The sequence below is a fragment of the Drosophila arizonae genome, chromosome 2 (genome assembly GCF_054131065.1).
Source record: "Drosophila arizonae isolate 15081-1271.41 chromosome 2, UAZ_ARI_1.0, whole genome shotgun sequence".
NCBI lineage: Eukaryota > Metazoa > Arthropoda > Insecta > Diptera > Drosophilidae > Drosophila > Drosophila arizonae.
The window spans coordinates 24,949,606-24,969,672 of record NC_142922.1 but is presented as its reverse complement, the minus strand read 5'-3'; the positions used below and the strand labels follow the sequence as shown (position 1 = coordinate 24,969,672).

The 20,067-nt window shown below is 44.0% G+C and overlaps 1 protein-coding gene across 2 annotated transcripts in view; it reads right to left on the bottom strand.

Annotated features, from left to right (window-relative positions):
- The window catches only part of htt (huntingtin), a 45,590-nt gene that overhangs the window by 12,163 nt on the left and 13,360 nt on the right, over window positions 1-20,067 (bottom strand). For both annotated transcript variants that reach the window (XM_089462767.1, XM_018009838.2), the window contains exons 9-22: window positions 17,833-18,597; window positions 15,868-16,467; window positions 15,602-15,785; window positions 11,101-11,444; window positions 10,125-10,682; window positions 9,751-9,908; window positions 8,627-9,245; window positions 4,819-5,517; window positions 4,188-4,355; window positions 3,793-4,076; window positions 3,310-3,394; window positions 2,348-3,193; window positions 2,064-2,269; window positions 197-445 (exon numbers count right to left, since the gene is read on the bottom strand). In XM_089462767.1, the coding sequence (XP_089318893.1) occupies window positions 197-445; window positions 2,064-2,269; window positions 2,348-3,193; window positions 3,310-3,394; window positions 3,793-4,076; window positions 4,188-4,355; window positions 4,819-5,517; window positions 8,627-9,245; window positions 9,751-9,908; window positions 10,125-10,682; window positions 11,101-11,444; window positions 15,602-15,785; window positions 15,868-16,467; window positions 17,833-18,597 (5,765 nt within the window). The remainder of the gene's footprint in view (window positions 1-196; window positions 446-2,063; window positions 2,270-2,347; window positions 3,194-3,309; window positions 3,395-3,792; window positions 4,077-4,187; window positions 4,356-4,818; window positions 5,518-8,626; window positions 9,246-9,750; window positions 9,909-10,124; window positions 10,683-11,100; window positions 11,445-15,601; window positions 15,786-15,867; window positions 16,468-17,832; window positions 18,598-20,067) is intronic.

Genomic DNA, 20,067 nt, shown 5'->3' with positions numbered 1-20,067 from the left:
GCACACTCACACACTCACACACACACACACACACACACACACATTCGCACAACTGCTGTGGGTAGTAACTTTTAATGGTCGCTTCTAATTTATGCTTTTTGGTTATTTGCGCATTAAAAACTTTTGCGCCCACTTGCTGCATATTAATTTGAGTTTTGCTCATTTGCAGATTTTGGAAAATGTTTGCAGCACTCACCTAATGCTGTCACAATTGATGCGCTGCCAACGTGTCGTGTGATAGAAGTGGCTGTTGCCATGGCCGGCAATGGGGAAAGTTTTGTAGGTTGACAGCAGCTCCATGATGGCCTGCAGGCAGACCTGCTTGATCTGGAACTGCTCCTGTTGATCGACCATGTGCTCATCGTACACCTTGTTGATCAGCAGCAGGAATGTCATGAAGTATTCCTCGAACTGCTGCCGCGTTGTATAGCCAAATATGGAGAGCCTGTGGCAAATAGTTTAGAATATGTTTTAGACGTATTCAATAATTAATGAATGGCAAAAATATTTATAATGCATATATAAAGGGAGAGAGAGAGAAGGGCGAGGCAAATGTGTTGTATACACATACAAATATAAATTCAGCTTGTTGTCAACAAAAAGCCTTTGCAAATTTTATTCAATTAGCTGAGCTGCTCAAATATTTAGCAGGCCAAAAATCTCAATTAGCCATTGATTAGTTTTGTTACGCTTGAAGCGTCTAACTTTCTGCAAGTTGTTGCTGATGCTTTGGCTGCTGCTGCTGCTGGCTGCGTTCAGCGGTTTGTGCACAATTAGCAACTATGTGAGGCAACAGCAGCGAACTGAATCCTCACATGCGGCGCCCTTTGGCTGCTGATTTTTGCATCTCGCTCGCACGCTCTTTGTCTGTGACACGCACACATGCATTTATCTCACTTTGCTGCTCATAATTTGTTTATATCGCTGGCTGCCTCCGTTGCGCTGCTGCTGCTGCTGCAGCTGCTGTTGCTGCTGCTGATGATGTTTCTGCTGCTGCTGTTGCTATATCTTTCAGTTTGCTCCAAGCTCCCGCACCCCGCCCACCACATATAAACTGAAATCCCAACCCGCAGTGCTTGCCTTCGAGTCCAAAGTGCTTGTCTATACGCGAGTGCCACCAGCCATCAGTCCTCACCCTGTGCCGCCCACAAGCCTGGCATGTCCTGTCCCCGGCTGTCACAGCGCCATCTCTGCGTCGTCACAGTTTCATCTAATAGAGCTGTTGATGTTCCGCTCTAGCAGCCCTTTGGGGGATTTCGACGTTGCCGCGGGCTGGGCGCTTGTTGTGCGGCTGCCGCTGTACAGTGTGTGGTGCGATGCTGGGTGGTTCCTTTGCTGATGCCGCTGATGTGGTTTTGATGTCTGCGCTTTTGGCATGCTACGAAAAATGCTTTGCGCGTCTGATGCTTTAAAGGCAGAGCTGCGATGCGTGCAACTTTTAGGCTGGTCAGACACACAAACTCAATCTCTGGCTGATGACAATTCAAATGCTGACAGCGTAATGATGACGACTGCTAACAATGACAAGAACAGAAGAAGCAACAGCAACAGCAGCAGCAGCAGCAGCAACGATGTGGAAGCTGTCATTCGGCAAGGACGAGGCAAACAAGCAACGCTCAGTCAAGGACAAAACGACGGACGAGCCGACAGCGGACATAAGTACTCCGATGACAATGACAGCTTACAAACACAAACACACACACACACACACATCAACACACGGACACATACACATGCAAACTGCATCTAACACAGGATACTGTTGCTTTCAGTCGCAGTTTAGCCACTGTTGTCCTTATACACATTTCACATTGTCGTCAACGCTGCATGTTGCTGCCAAGCGCCTGTCAGAGCATTGTCAGCAACAATTGTCGTTGCTTTTATTGTTGTACCTACAATAATTGTACTGCTGCTGTCGTTGCTGTTGCTGCTGCTGGTCAGTCATGCATATCAGTTGAAGTCTTCAAGAAAATCATAGCCCAAGTGGCCCCAGGTAACCCCCAGCAACAGGCAACAATCTAAGCAGTTAATTAGCAGTACAAGTTGCCATCAGCTTTACTCACCGCTTCACAAACTGACGCAGCACATCCACATCACTCAGGCTATCCACTGGTATTGTGGGCAACTTGCCATTGCCGCCGGCAGCCGTTGCCGACTGCTGCTCCTGCTGCTGCTCTTGCTGCTGCTGGACGAGCTCGTAAGGTGTCACTGCGTAGGCGTAAAACTGATGTGTGCGCAGCAGCGAGGTGCCAATGGAGGCGATAAGCGGCTGCAAAGTGTGTGGGAGTGGGAGGGCGATGTTAGTTGTTGCAGCCAGGAAGGCCGGGCGAGCCAGTTTGTCACTTACCAGCGGCACTTGAAGCGGCGCCAGCTCATGGCCGGCGAAAGGCGAGCGAATATTCTCGTTTTCGGCCTGCAGCTTGGATTCCATATCAATTTGCGTTTCAATCAATTTGGCCAGGAAAATGGCTTGCGGTGCCGGCTCGGTGCTGTGCAGACGATGCCGTTGATAGAAAATTGTATCCTGCAGCATGTGGCAAGCGGCGCGCACCGGCACTTGCAGCAGCTCCACACGCAATTCATTTGCACTGGCATTGAGCGTCCACCAGATGCGTGGCTGCTGCAGCAGGGCGTCCAGGCAGCCCAGCAGTACGCCCAGACCATCATCCGGATCCCTGACAGCTTCCAGTAGTTGCAGGGCCACGCTGGCCAGGCCACGCCCATAGGTCAGCAGCACGGGCAGCTGCTCAGCGCGCAGCAAGTGCTCGGCCACAAACTTTTCAATGTGCTTGGCATCGATGTAAATGAGCGCCGTTTGCTCGAGGCGTTGAATGGACAACAGCAGCGCGGTCAGCGCCCGGGCCACATCCAATTGCTCGGCACTGCCCACAGCCAGCTGCGTCGGCGGCTGGGCCAGGCGCGTCATCAGCGATGCACAGGCCACACGCGCCAAGGGCGGCAATTGCATGTAGTTGATGTGTGGGGCATGCTGGATGCACTTCTGCCTGAAGCTGGCCACCATCGAGGAGAGGGCGCCGTCGAGGGCGTGCCGCAGCAGGCGCGCTTCCTGTGCGGGGCCCAGGCTGCGCAGCACACGCTGCAGCTTGGCCTCCGATGGAATCTCGAGCAGCAGCCGCATCAGCTGCTGCTGCTGCTGCGGCGCATCAGCGTGCTGCGTGGCAAATTTGATTAGCTGCGGAGGCACAAAGCAAATGACAACGTTTCACAATGGCGCGAGCAGAGCAGAGCAGAACAGAGACGGGCCTCATAAATTAGCCAAACGCAGAGCTAAGTAGAGAAAGCACTTACCTGACCAAAGAGCCAGCTCTCATCAATTATGCGCGGCGCTGCTGCAGCCGGACTATTGTCCTGTGGGCACTCCAAGTCCTTCAGCCTGCCATCAAATAAAAATATGTAAAACATGCAATTTAAGTCAGGCCAGCAACGAACAACGAACATCGAACAGCAAATACACTTGCAGAAAACAATTTCGAATTTCTGCAGCTGCGATTTGCCCGTCAATTACTTTGCCCCAAAATCCCTGGAGAGGGATTTGCCTTGCATTTTGTGCATTCTTGATTTTTACCCTAATTCGATTTACTTTGCAATTGGCATTCTCACTCGCTTGCTGCGTAAATTGGAAAATTGGCAAGTTCAGTTAAGTAGCTCGGATCGAGTGAATCAGAAATTGCAAATCTAACAGAATTCGTATTGGTTTTCTATTTGTTTCTGTTTTGTTATTTTCCATATGGGCAGTGCTGCCCGATATTTTTTAATTGAAAATCTACTCACAGCATAGTGCGCAGCTCGTCCTGGTCGTCGCCTCCTGCCAGCTCGCCCTGCAGCAGCTGCTCGTAGATGCTGTTCCTGATGGCCGGGCTGCTCTGGGCCGTCAGTCGTCGGGAGAGCCGCTCCATGGGCAGCTGCAGTGCTCGCTGGCCGTCGTGTAGCTGATGAAGCCGACTAAGCAGCTGCAGGGAGTGCAATGTGGTAGTCGCCACATCCACATCTCCCTCCTCCTGCTGTTGCGGTACGCAAATGTAGTTCAACAGGCGCAAGGTGCTGCGTATCGAGTGCTGGCAGAGCGAGAGGGAGAGAGAACAGAAACCAAAGAATGCAGCGAACAAAGGCCGATTGGAGTGGGTAATGAATTCATTGTAATGCAAAATATAAGGATTTCAACTCACTTTGTTCAAGTTGTGCGCCTGACGGATCAGCGCTGCCAGCAGTAATGAGCCGCACTCGGGACGCACTTGGCAGAGCTCGCAAAGGAATTCCAAGTGGTCAGCAATTAGGAAATTCAGATACTTGCCGGCGCACAGGCGACGCACTTGTTGCGGACTCCAATCCATTGCCTGCAATTAGTGGGTTGTGATTCGCTTGTTGGTTGCAAAAAAGCCCCTACCCCCCAGCCTCAGCCACCACAAGCATGGGCGTGGCCCAGCTGAGCCATTAGTGCCGACAAGTGGCGCATGTTCGAGTGGCAATCTATTAAAATAATGCGCGGCACTGAGCACAGCTTAAAGCCAAGCCAGACTGTTTAAATGACCATGAGATAGAGTGAGAGAGAGAGAGTTTGAAAGAGAGAGAGAGAGAGAGAGAAAGCCGGAAACTGGAAACCAAAAACCGAACCCGACGCGGTGAACCGCAAAATTACGAGCACGACAACTGTCAGCTGGCCAAGGCTCGCTCTGCTCCTGCTCCTGCTGCTGCTGCTGGTGCACAGCCAGTGGCCGAATCAGCTGCCAAATTCAAATTAAACTAATGTGCGACTAGCAGTGCCATCGCAATAAACCCTTTGTCCAGTCCGCTACTTACCGCAGTGCTACGGCAAACTTCGCTCAACATGGCGCGCTGCAGGCTCCACTTGAGCGGCAGCTCGGCTGCTTGGTCCAGCAGCACCATGGGCTCCAGCAGCCGCATGGACAGCATCAGCTGCTGGCAGCCGAGCAGCACAGGCTCCAAGGCATCCCCGCCGGCGGCGCTCATCAGGAGCAGATTGTAGTATTTGCAGAGGAACTCGGATTCGGCCAAAACCAAACGAAAAACTGATTGCAGTGCATCCTTGTGCCGTGAGCGACAGCAAACATTGTGGACCGCGTTAATGAATCGCCCAGCCAGCTGGCAATAGGCGAGGCTGGCCGGGCTCGAGCCCAAATCGCAGCCAGTGCCCAGGGCCAACAGCGCATCCAGGCAGCCCAACAGCTTCTCGCTCAAAACTTTCGCAAAGTAGTTAATTTCGCTTATGGCGGGACGGGGCGTGGCTCGTGTGGAGGCGGCGGCGCTGGCTCTGGCGGCAGCGGCTGCCGAAGATGTCGAAGGTGCTTCGTCTTGCCAGTGTGCGGCTGCTGCTGTTGTTGTTGTTGTTGCTGCTGCTGCTGCTGCGGCCTGCTCGGCCTGAGGATTATTTTTCAAATAAAGTTTTATGTGATTCACCAGATAAATTTCTTCGGTTTTCAGAATTACATTTGCCAGCGTAATCATTGCCAGCGCTAAATCACCAAAGTTGCCAACGTCCTGCAGGAGAAAGAAAGGGATAAATGTTAGTTCAGAGGAGGAGAGAGAGGAGCCGTCCAGAGGGCGGCAAAGTGTGAAACTTTGCATAAATTGCAGTAACAAAGTTGCCAGCGACAACATCAACATATTTTCCGGCAGTAATTAGAGAAGGATACTCCCCACACACACACGCACACACACACCGACTTCTGGTGTTGCCTGCAATGCAATTAAATTTGCTAGCTTTTAATTTCCAAATAAGCTTCTTTTTTTTTTTTTTGTGAAACGCCTTCTGGTTGCATTTTTAATATTTACACGCAAAATGTTATTTAAGTTGTGGCGCATTTTCAATTTCAATTAAAATGTTTATGCTATAAAGTTTTGCCCACCCACACAACCACACACACACACAGAGTATGTAGGCTGTGTGTGTGTGCGTAAGGCTGCTGCTCAGCCAGTCGTGCATTGACTTATACGCTCATTGCCCGACTTAATTACTCATGCCTACCTGGCTGGCAAAAAGTGCGTGGTTTGATACCCATTCAATACCCTGTAAATCTGCAATGATCCACAAAGAGCTTATATGTAGTATAGTGGCTCCGTTATTTATATAGACAGATCTAGATCTAATTTTCTATGATTGGATTTGTATATCGATTGGATATTAGAGGGAGACACATTAAATATAGAGATTCTCAGATGGAAAGGATCCTTTATGAAAATTGTAATTGATTTACAAAATAAATTTTCCATTATTACAAAGCAAATTTGGACCCTAAATTATTTTTAATGTTATTTTTGAAATGAATACAAAGTTAATAAATTCATTGTCATGCCAAAAAAATAAATAAATAAGACCCATTGCAGAGTATATCCTACGCAGTCATTCCCTGTTTGTTAAATTTTTACTGAATTTTATTTTAATTTTTGTCGGCTCATCATGAAATTAAATAAACTGTAATTGGTTGAAGTTTTACAGCGGTGCTGTTTAATTGCGTTAATAAATTGAAGTGGAGTACCAGCCGGAGCCAACAAAATATTTATCAATGGACCGTGGCTCGAAAGTTAACGATTTAGTTCCGAGCATTAGACGTGTGATGCATCTCTGTGTCAAAGGATATGAGCCGAGCACGAGCTGGACAAGTCGCTACACTTGTATGTAAGTAAGTGTCCACGTACACACATACACACACTTTCACACACAAGTGTATTTGTTATGTAATTAAGTTGCGAGTAGCACAACAGGCTCTGGCTCTTGCACTGGCTGGCTCCTGCTCCTGCTCCTGTTTCAGGCACAACTCAGCTATGGCCAAGAGCAGGAGCCGGGTCTGGGATCTGGTCTGACAGGTCTTGGCAGGGCGACAGTTAATGCATGTGTAGCTTAAATGCGCATTAATAGTTGAAAATGTGCGGCGTTGAAGCGTAGGTATTAAAAATGTCACGTATACGACATGTGCCACATTAACTACGGCGCCACATGCAACAGCAGCAACACCAGAGGCAAAAAAAGTACACACACATATATACGTATGTATTTATATGTATATATGTATATATATATGCCGCAAGAGCAACAAAGTGCATCCGTGTGCATGTAAATGCAAATAAGCAAGCGCATTGCCGGACAGGTGAAAGGAGGAGGGGAAATGACAAATCGCTGATGAACCCACACGCCAACAACCAGCTCCCAGTTGCCACCCCCCATATAGCACCCGTCCAGGCAGCCACAGGCCACACGAGGCCAACTGATGCACGAGTGTTAAATGAACCATTTGCAGTGCCTACTTTACGTGCAACACCGTGTGGCAAACAGCTGAAATAAACACAGAGCAGCACAGCAAAGTTCTAAGCCAGCTGATAATTAAATTGATATACAAATCGCTATGCGATACTATTAGCTGGCTTTCATACCAACACATCAATTGTGATCCCTGAAATAATAATAATCGCAATACTTTTCGTTCTATATCATCTGTCTTGTATATTATTACTATTAGAAGTTCTTGAAAGTATAGACGGTTGTATATTTATTATTGGTTTATAATTAAAGTTTGAAAATTCTAAAGCTATTGTTTGTTAAAATATGTACCCAGGAGACATGGCAGTATTTAAATATGTACATATATACATATGTTATTTATCAAGAAAGCTAGTTGAATCAATCTTCTTTTCATATGTATGAATGCGTCGATCTCATAATCTATAAGAGCTAAAAATATGAAACTCGACTAGAGCTTTCATACTAATCTTACTTCTCAAACTTATTTAAGAGAAAGCTGAGGCTGCTCCACTATCTGTGCATCAAAGAATTTAGTCTTTACTAATATTAACGCCAGAGAATTTAGCCTACAGTAAGCTCTCTTCTATCTCTGACTTGCCCTACTTAAATCGATAATCCGACTGATTGAATAAAAATCACTTCAAAGCTGATTTAGCTCAAGTTACTTGATCTCTAATGCAAATTACAAACATGATGTATGACTAATGTGCGATACAGTAATGCTAGAAAATATGTTGAATTCATGACAGTGCCTGACATTATTATGATTACAAATTTTAATCGGCTTAAAAGCTGACAACTTTAAGTTGATAATCTGAGATGCGTCAAGAATGCATTAGAAATGTACGTAATTTGGCAATGCATGTCAATTATTCAATTTATTTAGCTGTCTGCTCTGTCCCAAAGTGCATACTTGAGTAATTGACAACAGTGCTAGAAATTGGCAGCTGCAGGCAATATGAATCGAAGGAAGCCTTGAACAGCGAACGGAAGCTGTATGCCAAGCAGCCTATTTTGTAATTGTCATTTCAAATGCCTGCGATGAAAGATAATATCACTTAGTTCATGCTGTTAGCAGAGTGTGAGGGGATAGGCGCTATTAAACAATGAAATGCTGACACAAATGCATTTCAATGCTATCGTAAATGCGAGGCAGCACAACTTCGTGCTGTGTGCCATCAATATTTTAAGAGATTTGCGAGTTGCAAGTGCTTAAGAGGGCATTAGATGGCCGCATATTTATGAGCAAAAGAAGTGCCGTGACCGCAGGACTTTAAGCGCCTGGACAGCGCTCCGTTCATTTGGAATTCATTTACTGGCCGCCTGTGAACTTTCTGGCATTGTGCTCACCTGTTCGATGAAGAGCTGCAGCAATTGCAGAAATTCCTTGCTGTCAGCCAGCACATAGTTGCCATTGTTGCGAAAACAGCTCTCCAGCAGCCGCAGATCAACGAATGTGTGCAGGCGCAGCTGTCCGGTGGCCAGCAAGCGACAGAGCAAGCCATAAAGGACGTTCGCATCCTGTGCGCTTAGATATTTCGGCGCGTCCAGCTGTTGCAAGCTCCGCTCGTACAGCAGCAACAGCGCCAGCAATTGTTGCACAACTCGCGCATCAACAAACTTCTCCAACATGCCCAGCACAACTTCCTTCTGTGTGTCCAGCTCGCGCCGTTGTGCCAACAGCGCCTCCTTTGTGTCCTGCGTAGCGACCGCCGTTAATGGACTCTGGCAGCTGCCTCTCTGCTGTTGCTGTTGCTGTTGCTCGTCCTCATCGAGGGGGCGGTGCATAAAGAACAATTCGTAACTGAGCGTTTTGAGCGCCAACAACGCCACATCCCGCACTGCTCCATTGGCCAACAGATTGTTGGTCACGCTTATGATCTTCGGTATGGTTATCAGCGGACGGTCGCTCTTATGGGTCAGCTGCATGAGAAACTTCAGCATAACGGGTACTATAATGCCAGCATTTCTGTAGGGTAGAGGTCAAGTGAAGCAAGATTAAATTTAAGAAATATGCTGTGGATGTTGATGGAGTATTAGAGATAGATGAAGATATTGGCTGGGAAATTATATCAATGACTTTTAGATTGCTATCTTTTATATGTGCTTAAGTTTTAGGATATTTATTAGAAATTATTAAAATATATATATATTCTGGGTTGCAGCTATAACTGGCGAATATACTAACATATGAAAAAGGTATACTGAAAATCTCATTAACTTGAATTCTGAATCACATCTTTAACTGCAACTCATACCCAACCAGAAAAGCTAACCGGAACATAACCTTTCCTAATATATTATGAAGCATTAAATCACAGAATTCAATTTTCTAGCATAAATAATTAAATTTGCAGCAACTTCAATATAATTTACAGCGATTGCAGAGCAGAGCAGCAATCACATAATTTGAATTTCTAATGTGAGCACTGCGTAATAAAATACACACCGTGTGGCTATCAAAGCGCACTCACCTGTCGATGCCATTTTCAATTAGGTCCAAACTGTTTAGTATTTGCTCAAAAATAACGCTCTTTGAGTCTAAAATGCTGTAGGTAACATTTAGGTCCAGCAGCTGCGATAGCAACTTCAATATGGGCGCCTGTATGAGCGCATTGGACTTCATGAAGAGCTGTGGGCGAGAGGAAATGCATTGAATACGAGTGCAATGCAAATGTTTGCCATAAATAAAATATGAATGCATGCCACGCACATACACACACACACACACACTCACAGAGAGTGCGATGCGTGCTGCATGCACCTGTAGCAGGTGGCTTTTGTGTCGGCGCATTTTTAATCAAACAAATTGGCAACTACTAAAATTAATTAGCAATCCGCCACTCACCGTCAAACAGTAGATGACCAGCGGCTCGAACAGCTTTATAAGCCGGACGCAGTCAGCCGCTGGCGGCGTATCCGGCTGCATGCCCCGCATGAATAGAGCGCCCAGTGTTGCCTGCGTTGCCGTTAGTTGTTGCATTGTTGCTGTAGCTTCTGCTGTTGCTGCCGCTGTCGAGCCTACGGCAGCTGGTGGCAACAATGTGGATGCGCCGCTGGCATCGTGCTTGGCCACAAAGTAGGGACGCACAAATGTGGCATGGTATCCGTGGGGCTGCTGCTGCACTTGGCTTGCATAATTTTGGCCAAATAAATATTTCAACAGTTGCCGCAGACAGCCAACACACTCGCCGGGCGCATAATTTATGAGCCTGGTCAAATACTGTAGTATTTCTTCAATTAATTTCAGAGCCGGGGCATTTGCCGTTGCCGTTGCCGAAGCCGTTGATGTTGCCGTTGCAGGCAGCGGCGGTGGCATTGATATCTCCAGGCAGAGGCTGAGCGCGTTGAGGCAACTCTTCAGCAGGCAAATTAATAAGCCGCCAGCATCCTGATTTATGGTTATCTGCAAGCAAAAAGGCAGAGAGAAGGCTCAGAGTGTGTTAGCCCAGGAGCCAAGCTGCTAAAAGCCTTGGCTTTTTATTGGCCACGCCCTAATGCCAGTCGCGGCGAGTGGCAAGACGAGTCAAAAAGTTGAAGTCAAGAGTCGAGTACGTTGCCAGCATTTCATTTTTTACAACTCATTGCGTGGCGGCTGGAGCTGCGGCATTGCCCCAAAAGTGTTGCATATAAAACGGCGCATTGCGTTGTACGTGCAGCGTGCAATTGGAGTCGCGCGGAGCAGACTGCAAGAATTGGTAAATCTCGGTGCACGTGCCCCAGGAACTTTTGCCATTTGCAGCGCCAACAGCAGCCGCAACTTAATGGCGCCACGCCCCCGCCAGAGAGTGCGCCCGCTGTCTTCACCTGAGGCTTTGACTTACCTTGTAGCTGTCATTAGCACCTCTTAAAATGTTGTAAAGTTTCATGTAAACGTAATCGCTGGCAAAGTAACCCATCGCCTGCAGCGTCGCCTGCGACTCTCTGCCACCGCCGCTCAGCGAGAAGAGCTCGCTCTTGCCCGCCTTGGGTGGCTTGCCGGTGGTGCTGCCACCTCCTGCGCTGCTGCTGCTGCCTCCTGCGCTGCTGTTGCTGCTGCTGCCGCTCGGCTGCACTGGGCGCTGATTGCCCACCAGATGATAGTAAATGTTGAGCAGCTTGACGCAGTGACGCAGCAGAAATTCCAGCTGGCCAGCGGGTGGCGCCTCGCCCGTGCTCAACATGCCGCCTGCAAGGGGAAGAGCGAAAAGTGTGCGTGGGTGTGGTAAGTATTCGCAGCATATTAATGACAAATTAAGCCAGCCAATTGTGTTTAAATGTTGAACAGATACTTTAAAATATACGAATAGCGAGCAATTGCGGCGCGGTAAATTAAAAAGCCATTAAATGAATATGCACGAGAGAGAGAGAGAGGGAGAGACATAAGGGGGGAGAGGTGGGAGATATTCCACACACAACCATACAAATATCGAAGGCAAACAAATAATGTTAAATTAAAGCAAACATGGCATAGGCAACAAGCGGAAAAGGCCTCAAAATACGCCATGATATATGTATATGCAATCATTTAATATATATAAATGTGTGTGTGTGTGATGTGTTGGTGCATGTATAGGGGCATTTCAATTTATGTGTCAATATTGCAACGTTAGCAAATACTACAAAAATGTTTCATTTGTTCGCGCAAAGAAAATGGAAGCAAACTTTTATTATTATTATTATTATATTTGTATTTTTTCTTCTTTTTTTTGCGCAAATAAATTAAATTGTATTCGCATAAATATTTATAAAAATTAAGTGTTCGGGGAGCCATTAAAAACAACAACAACAACAGCAGCTCGTCGACCGGCGACAATGCGGTGCCAGCGGTGCCAGCCAGCACAGGTGAGGCCGTGGCCGTGGCAGAGCCAAGGGCAGGCTCCGAAGTTTGCATTACATTTACTAATTAATTGAAAATTCCACATAATGAGACGATGCCACAATTCTGCAGCTAATTTATATTTATTTATATTTATGTGGGCGTAGGGTAAAGAACAATAGTTCGATTGCGCCACGGCTCTGTGGCAAGCAACACAAGAATTTGCCAATATCGAATTTCCAACTTGACTTTAAAATATTTATACTATTACAAAAGTTAAAGAGGGAGCGAGAGAAAGCTTGGGCGAGGGAGTGAACAATAAATAAATGCATACTTATTATGCACCACTGCCGCACTGTGCGTATGCGTAATATTATTTTTATTAATGCCAGGAGACAGCCGAGCACGGCTCAGCTCAACGGAGTCAGGCAACGGCCGGGCGCATGCCGTCAGTTGCTGTCAATTTGATATACACTTGGGCTATCAGTCCGGCATTTATAGACAACCAATCCAGCATATTCTCATTTTAATTGAACATTTCACAAATGAGCTCGCGCCGCACTGAAAACGACTGCATTAATTCCACTCATAATGCGTCGCATTACAATTTGCGCATAAATAAAATGACTGTGTGAACTGCGCGGGGAAGATATCAGCTATTGGCTGTCGGCTCTTTAAGTTGTTCAGCTTTAATACATATGCTTCAGTTACAATTTGAAGAGCTGTCGAACAAACGAATTTTAGCTCTTAAAGCGTGTTTGGGAAGCTCTATGTACATCAAATAGATAGCAATTTGGGCTTTCAGTATGATTCAAGCCAATCCTAAATAGTCAAGAGAAAATACAAATTTTGTAAGGCCTAATTATAGTAAACATATTTAAAGGTATCGTAATAGAGTATTATATTACTATATTACATCCATAAATAAAACGCTTTAATTCTAAGCAGCACAGATCAGTCTCATTAAGTAAATTTTAAATATAATTCTTATATATTTACTTTACAGATAAACAACTCCTTAGGGTATGTTATCGTCGTGCATTCTCCATTTTGAGAACTTTTCGCTGTCGCTCACATGTCAACAATATGATTTGCATACTGTCAAAACTTATCACAAAACACTCACCAAAAATCCGTGAGGCATTTGGCGATTTTGTTTTGAAATTGATGCTCAGATAAAGCCTGCACACACGCACACACGCACACCCAAGCGTATGTGCATGTATAAATATTTATATATTACACGGCTGGACTATAGTTGGAGGTGCGAAAGCGCTCACGGCTTAAAAATTAAATTATTTGCTTATGCAAAAATGCACAAATGCAAATTGCATTGGCTGCGGTGAGCACGAAACGCACGAAAGGGGCAGCTAAGCATAGGGCACTCGCTACATGGTGCGAGTGGAACGAAAACTATTTTACATTTAATGGTTTATTAATAATTTAATTACTTTTTGATTATGGTGGATTACATTAGCGCATTGCAAATACGCGGCTGACAAATGGCCAAATAAAAAAACTTTTTTTTTTAAAAAGTAAAGTAAAAGTAAAGTAAAATAAAATAAACAACAACAAAATAGAAATAAGAATACTCTAGTCGAAACTGCTCGACTATGAGATACCCTGAACATTTCCACAAACTGGTATTTATTAATTTCCTCACTTCCGCATAAAGAAAATAGATATTTGATAGGATTTTTAATTGAAAACACTAAAACAGGAGTAGTTATAGATTTTTTGAAACAAACTCGATCTGCGGGTGCTATACACAGACCTACAACAAATTTTCAGTTGCTCTAGCTCTTATAAGTTCTAAGATTGACGCTTTCACACATACAAATAAAAGAGAAAACGAAAAGCGCTAAATCGGATTGCCACGCCTTCTACTACTGCTTGTTACAAAACATTTAACAGAACCATTATACCTTGATTTCGTATTTCCAATGGATTCAGGATTAAAAAAAAAAAAATAAAAAAAATAAATAAATAAAAATCATTATGGAAACTCGAAACTTGCCGCTGACAGGGAAAACAGTTTGACAACGGGCGTGGCTATGCGTGGGCGCTATATAAAAAGCCATTAATGAAATTAAGTTGAAGTTTGGTTTTCTGGTTTATGCAATTTGGTAAATTGAATTAAAATGTTTATTAGCTTGCAAATCGTATCGGTTGTCATTGTTGTTATTGTTGTTGTTTCCGCTTTTAATTGTTGTTGGCACATTTGGCTGGAAGCTGTGGAGCGAGAGCATTCCACTAATGGCTCTGTTGAAAATTATTTAATTACACGCTACCAAGCTGATGTCAAATATTTAAATGTGAAACTATTAAGGGCTTTGAGGGCTCGGTTTGCCAATTCGCATATAAAATTGATCGACTAATGAATCAATATGTTAAATAGTGACACAAAAAACTATTAATCTAGCTCAAAGTGCACATAATTACGGGTAATTGCAGTTCGATACGATATATTTTAGTGGAATAATCAGAGTTCCTACATATGATTATTTGATTATGTGATTAAACAATCCCATACGTTTACAAATATATAAAGTTATTTAAACTATCAAATTCCATGTAGAAGAGTACAGGAATGTCTCTCATCTCTGATATTAGTCTATAGCCTAGTCTAGCCATGTTAACAATAACAATTCTTTTTTTATGACTTTGGACATTTTTAAAGAGGGGAAAAAATAAATAAATTGTACACAAATTGAATTATTATGCCTATAGAAAATTAAAAATATTTATGCTAATTTGCGCGTTTGCTTCATTAAAATTACAATTAAAATGACGTAAAAAAAAATCAGAAGAATTAAAAAACATATATATGTATATATGAGCATTGGAATATAGCACTGCCAAGTACCACGGATAGCATAAAAATATTTATGTAAATTCATTTAATGACAAACAATTAATTAAAATGATTTATATGATTATTTCTTTGGCATTTGGTGCAATGCAATACAATTAAAAACAAATTTTCAATGCATTTATTTTATTATTATTATTATTTTCACTATTTAGTGGTTCGAAGTGGTCCAAACTGTTTAATGAACGGATGTGAATAAATAAGTAAAGATTAAAATTACAAAGCTCTATTATTGCATGTTTTAAATGCTTAAAAATTTAATGACTCAAATGTTGATGCGACATTTCAAAATTTACTAAAAATATCTATGAAGATGTATATAAACATTTTATATACATCCCTGTTTATCTATTTATATATATTATTTTTATTTGTCTATCTATGTATTGAAGTAAAATGTATGTACATATATATTAATATATCTGTTATTTTATATATGTGTGTTTATATGAACATTTGTATGTACATATCTATTTGGCAATGAGATTAAATTTCTTCATGTATATATTTTTCTGTTTGGGCAGTCTGTAATATATGTATTTTAGTTGGACTTTACTTGAGGGTGAGTTCATTGAAGATACAAAATAAAATATTGTATTTGAAGACATTTTGAAATTTAAGGCTATGGCTGTGGCTGTGTAGGTGTGGCACTTACCTGCTATTAATTTGGCCATCACATCAATCAAATCGTTCTGGCAATTTAAGTCACCAGCTGTTGCACTGTTGTAATACGCGTAACTCATGCAGATTTCAATAAAATTAAATTCTGTCCAGGCCTGTTGATAGTCCACAAAATTGAAGTGCTTTAGCAGCAGCCGCAGCGCGTTAATTATGCCAAACTGTCGAATGGATTGAGAGCAGAAATGTTGTGGGATTTCAATCGGGTTGGCTGGCAGTCGTCGAGCTCACACAAATATTTACCTGCAAATTTTTATCATTGAGCGTCATCAATTTATTTGTCATGCGATACAAAACTTTGGCCAAAACTTTTTCCTCTTGCGCAATTTGACGTTGAAATCCAAAGGCAAAAACATGGCCGTCACCGTAACTGCCATCAAAGTAGGCCGACGCCGCAGCGGCTGCACCACCGGCAGAACCGCCCAAACCAATCGCTGTGCCGCCACCACCGCCACTGCCACCGCCGCCAACACCAACAACAGCTTCTGCGGTGGCAGCATACGGCCCGTGACCGTGCTCTCCGGCATCCAGGACTGCCATTGGCGAGGCAATCGCTGAGCTAGCCCGGAATAAATTACGCAACGTCACGGACATGCTGCCAAATATGCGATAGTCGAAAAAATCCCAAAGCAAATTGAAATTAGTTTGTTGAGTTTCAGCATTCATGTTGCCTTCCTCAATTCGTATTGATGTTGCTACTGCTGCTGCTGCTGTTGCTGCTGTTGTTAGCTCCTGTTGGCGCGCTGTTTGCATTATAAAGCGGCACAGACTGTGGGCGGCCTGATCCCTTACACGGGCATCATCGTCGCCCAGCAGCTGCATAAGTTCGTCCAGGAATTGAGCCTGTAGGGATCGAAAAGCGTTTCCAAGTTAGTTGACTGCAGCTTGTAAATCAAAAACCAGAGCCAAGTTTTCATATTGCCGTTTCCCGTTACAACAACACCCACACTCACACCCACTCACACGTTTTCCACCTGCTGCTGTTGAATTTTGTGGTTGCATCCGGGCAACAACTCTTACAACTTTCAACTTTTCATACGGCCAGCCACTACCAGCAGATCTGTTTGCCTCCGCCAAAAAAAAAAAAAAACAAAAACAAAAAAAAAAAGCTTCATGATGGAAAATGTAGTCGAAAATGTTCCCAAAAACTTGGCCCTACACTAATCTGTGTAATATCATATGTAACCTAAGAACTTAGCAGTATTTGCTGCAAATTTATGTTTATCATTTTGAACATGAAATGCATATGCAAATGACAACGTTTATATTGCACTGGAATATTTAATTTATCCGATTTTATATTACTATTTTTGAACGTCAGCAGGCCTCGATGCCCAACTGTAAATGAACTGTGCTTTAGCAGTTTATAAATTGCTTTTCTGACTAAATTGTTGTTAGCAATTAAAATCATTGCATTGGTTATTAAATTATACCTACTATCTATTCAGTATTGAATGCTATTAAGTTTCAATTTCATTTATTTTAATTCCTTGTGAAACATTTCGCTTGGCGCTGAGATATTCAATCAAAGGCTTTTCGTTCCCCCGGCGAAGTGTCATTTCCTCTTTTATCGCTGCATGTGGCAACACACACACGTTCATACAGGCATACATATGTGTATGTATGCATGTATGTGCCCCCACGCACCGCCGCATGGCGCACAATTGTTTGCTAAGTCTTCAGTCTGTGTACACGTACGGAATACGTCCCTTTTTACCATTTAGCAAATTGCTTGGCTTTCTCAAAATAATAAATCAACAAATACGGAGTATATGTATTTGTATACTTGTATGTATGTGCATGTGTGCATGCATTTATGTTATGTGTATATAAATACGCTGTGAGATAGTCTAAAAGCAAAACAAACTGTCAGCCGGATCGGATCGTATTGGGGGCAGTCTGCAGAGATGCACAAAGAGCCACACTTCAATGCACAAAAGTTCAATAAGAGGATGTTGCCCACGCCTGGCTGGGGCGCAGGGAACTGCGGGCGTTTGGGCTCACTTCAATTGCTTTTGAAGGCATTTGCCAGGAGTGCGGAACCAAAAAAAAAAAAAAAAGTACATATATAAAATAAAAAATAATAATCTACACAATAAACAAGCCAAACAGCTGCTGGCCAGACCAAAGAGATATACTTGAGACTCAGTTTTTATTTTTCGTTTATTGCTGTTGTTTTGGTAGCAATAAGGCGATTTAGCTGCTTACCTCATAAGTACAGACAATGTCCTTGCCGCTAGCAGCCATTTTCCAGTTACAGCCAACGGAGGAGGCTGCACAATGATTTTTCGACTCAAATTCCATATCATTGCCGTTGTTGTTGTTGTTGTTGTCAAAGGCACAATCGAAATTTGCGTAGTAGGAGCGTAGCAGTACGTAATTTAAATTGGAAATAACTTCGGCATATTTATTCTGGACCAACCAGTATTTATTGTGACGACACAATCGAAGTTTGTTCAAGAGCAATTTCGGTGAAATGGCAAACACACAGCAGGGGCCAGGCTCATTATATTGGGCAATGCTGCTGTTGTTGTTGCTGGAGTTTTGCTGCTGCTGCTGCTGCAAGCGTTTCGATTGCAATTGAAAATCATTCAAAAGAGCAGCTAGCAGCTCATCATTATCAGTGGCTGACGACCTGGCACACATCCTGGTCTCATCTGCCCTCGAGTTGTCATCGTTAGAGTGCCATTGTTGCTGCTCCTGCTCCTGCTCCTGCCGGTTATGGTGCTGGTGCTGCTGCTGCTGACTGCTTAAGGCATTATCCAGATTCTTTGGAAAACTTTGTTGGCCAAATGTTTGGGCCTGGCCGGGACCCTTTTGTTGTCCACTTGGCTGCTGCAACTGCTGTCGCTTCTGATGAGCATGATAATGACATGGCGGCCCTGTCAAATATTTGGACACCACATGCGGAAATATCTTATCGAATGCATTCAACGCTTGTATGACCACTGTGTGTATCTCGTCCTCAAAGCCCTGCAAATGTGCAAAAGCAGAAAAAAGTTTTCAGTTTATTTTCTTCGCTTTTTTCGTCTTGCTCTTCTTTTTTTGGCCGAATTTCTACATAGATGGCCTCAAGAACAGACCGAGCTGAGCTCAGACGTTTGGCTCCGGCTCCAGCTCTCAGCTTGCGCTGCTAAGCGAATTTGTGTTTTATTGTTTGCACAAGCAAAAAGTTTTGCCCAAGCACATGTGTGAGTGTGTTTGTGATTGTATGTGTGTGTGTGTGTCTACTGAGTGTGTGCATTTTTAACGAATCTTAACAAGCTCTTCCTAGCCAAAGGGCTATTGTTATCATAGTTGCCCTGCTCTAGGGAAGATCTCACTCTGCATACTATATATATTTATACACATCTATCTGTATATGAGCGTGTGTGTGTGTTTGGCTAGTGCCATTGAGACGGATTTGCTGGCATTAGAATTTTGAGCGAGAGGCATCTAATGTGATTTTCAGCTGGCACGTTCGCGCCGCTTTGCAACTCGTTGCATAACAACATTGCATAATCAAATTGCGCTTTTGGGCGCGCCGACTGCAATTTAAATTTTCGGCTGGCCACTAAATTATTGAATTCAATAAGAAGAGCGAACGTCCCCCCAGAATAGCACAAGTCAATCCTGTCCTGCACTGCCCTGTCCTGCCCTGCCCTGCCCTGCCCTGCCCTGGACTGGCTACAGACCATAGTAGTATGTGTACCTAACAATTCTCAAGAGAGAAATCAATGTGCAAGTTATGCGCACATTCTCCATTTGCCTGCGTGTATGCCAGTGTGTATATGTATGTATGTGTGTCGGGCTTTGGCAACGGATGCGCTGTTAGCCTTAGGGGCATGTGCACTTGCACATTGCTAAAGCGATAAGAATTTTCTTTCTTATTTCGAAATGAAAAACAGCCCGGCACAAAATGCCGCCGGCTTAGCTGCAACTGCAGCAGCTACTGCACCGTACTGCAGGGCACTGCAAAATATTCAAAAGCATACACCAACAGCCATTGATATGGACAGGTGTCTGTGTCTTTTTATGTGTGCATGCATGTGTGTGTGTGTGTGTGTGTTTGTGTGCTCGCCTGCATGTGTTAAAATATGTTAGCTTGTTGGTTTAACGGTGAGAGAAAAAAAAGCACGTGCAGCGAAAAGGTGGAGGTGCATATTTATAGAATGTGGAAAAGCGAGCAAGGCAGAGTGAGAGAGTGGGCGAAAAGCCAGCGCTAGGACCAACAACGCGGCGTATGCGTTATGCATAAGCCGGGGCAGCTGTAAGTTGCATGGGCAGAGATACAAGCATATATGAATAGATAACTGCATGTGGAGCATCGTTTGCCACATTAAGTCACGCCAGATAAGCCACTCACACCAACCAGCAGGAAAGCCCACACACACACTCACACACATACAATCACCCAGCTATCAAAGAACGCGCCGGCAGCGATGCAACACCATTGTTGTCAAC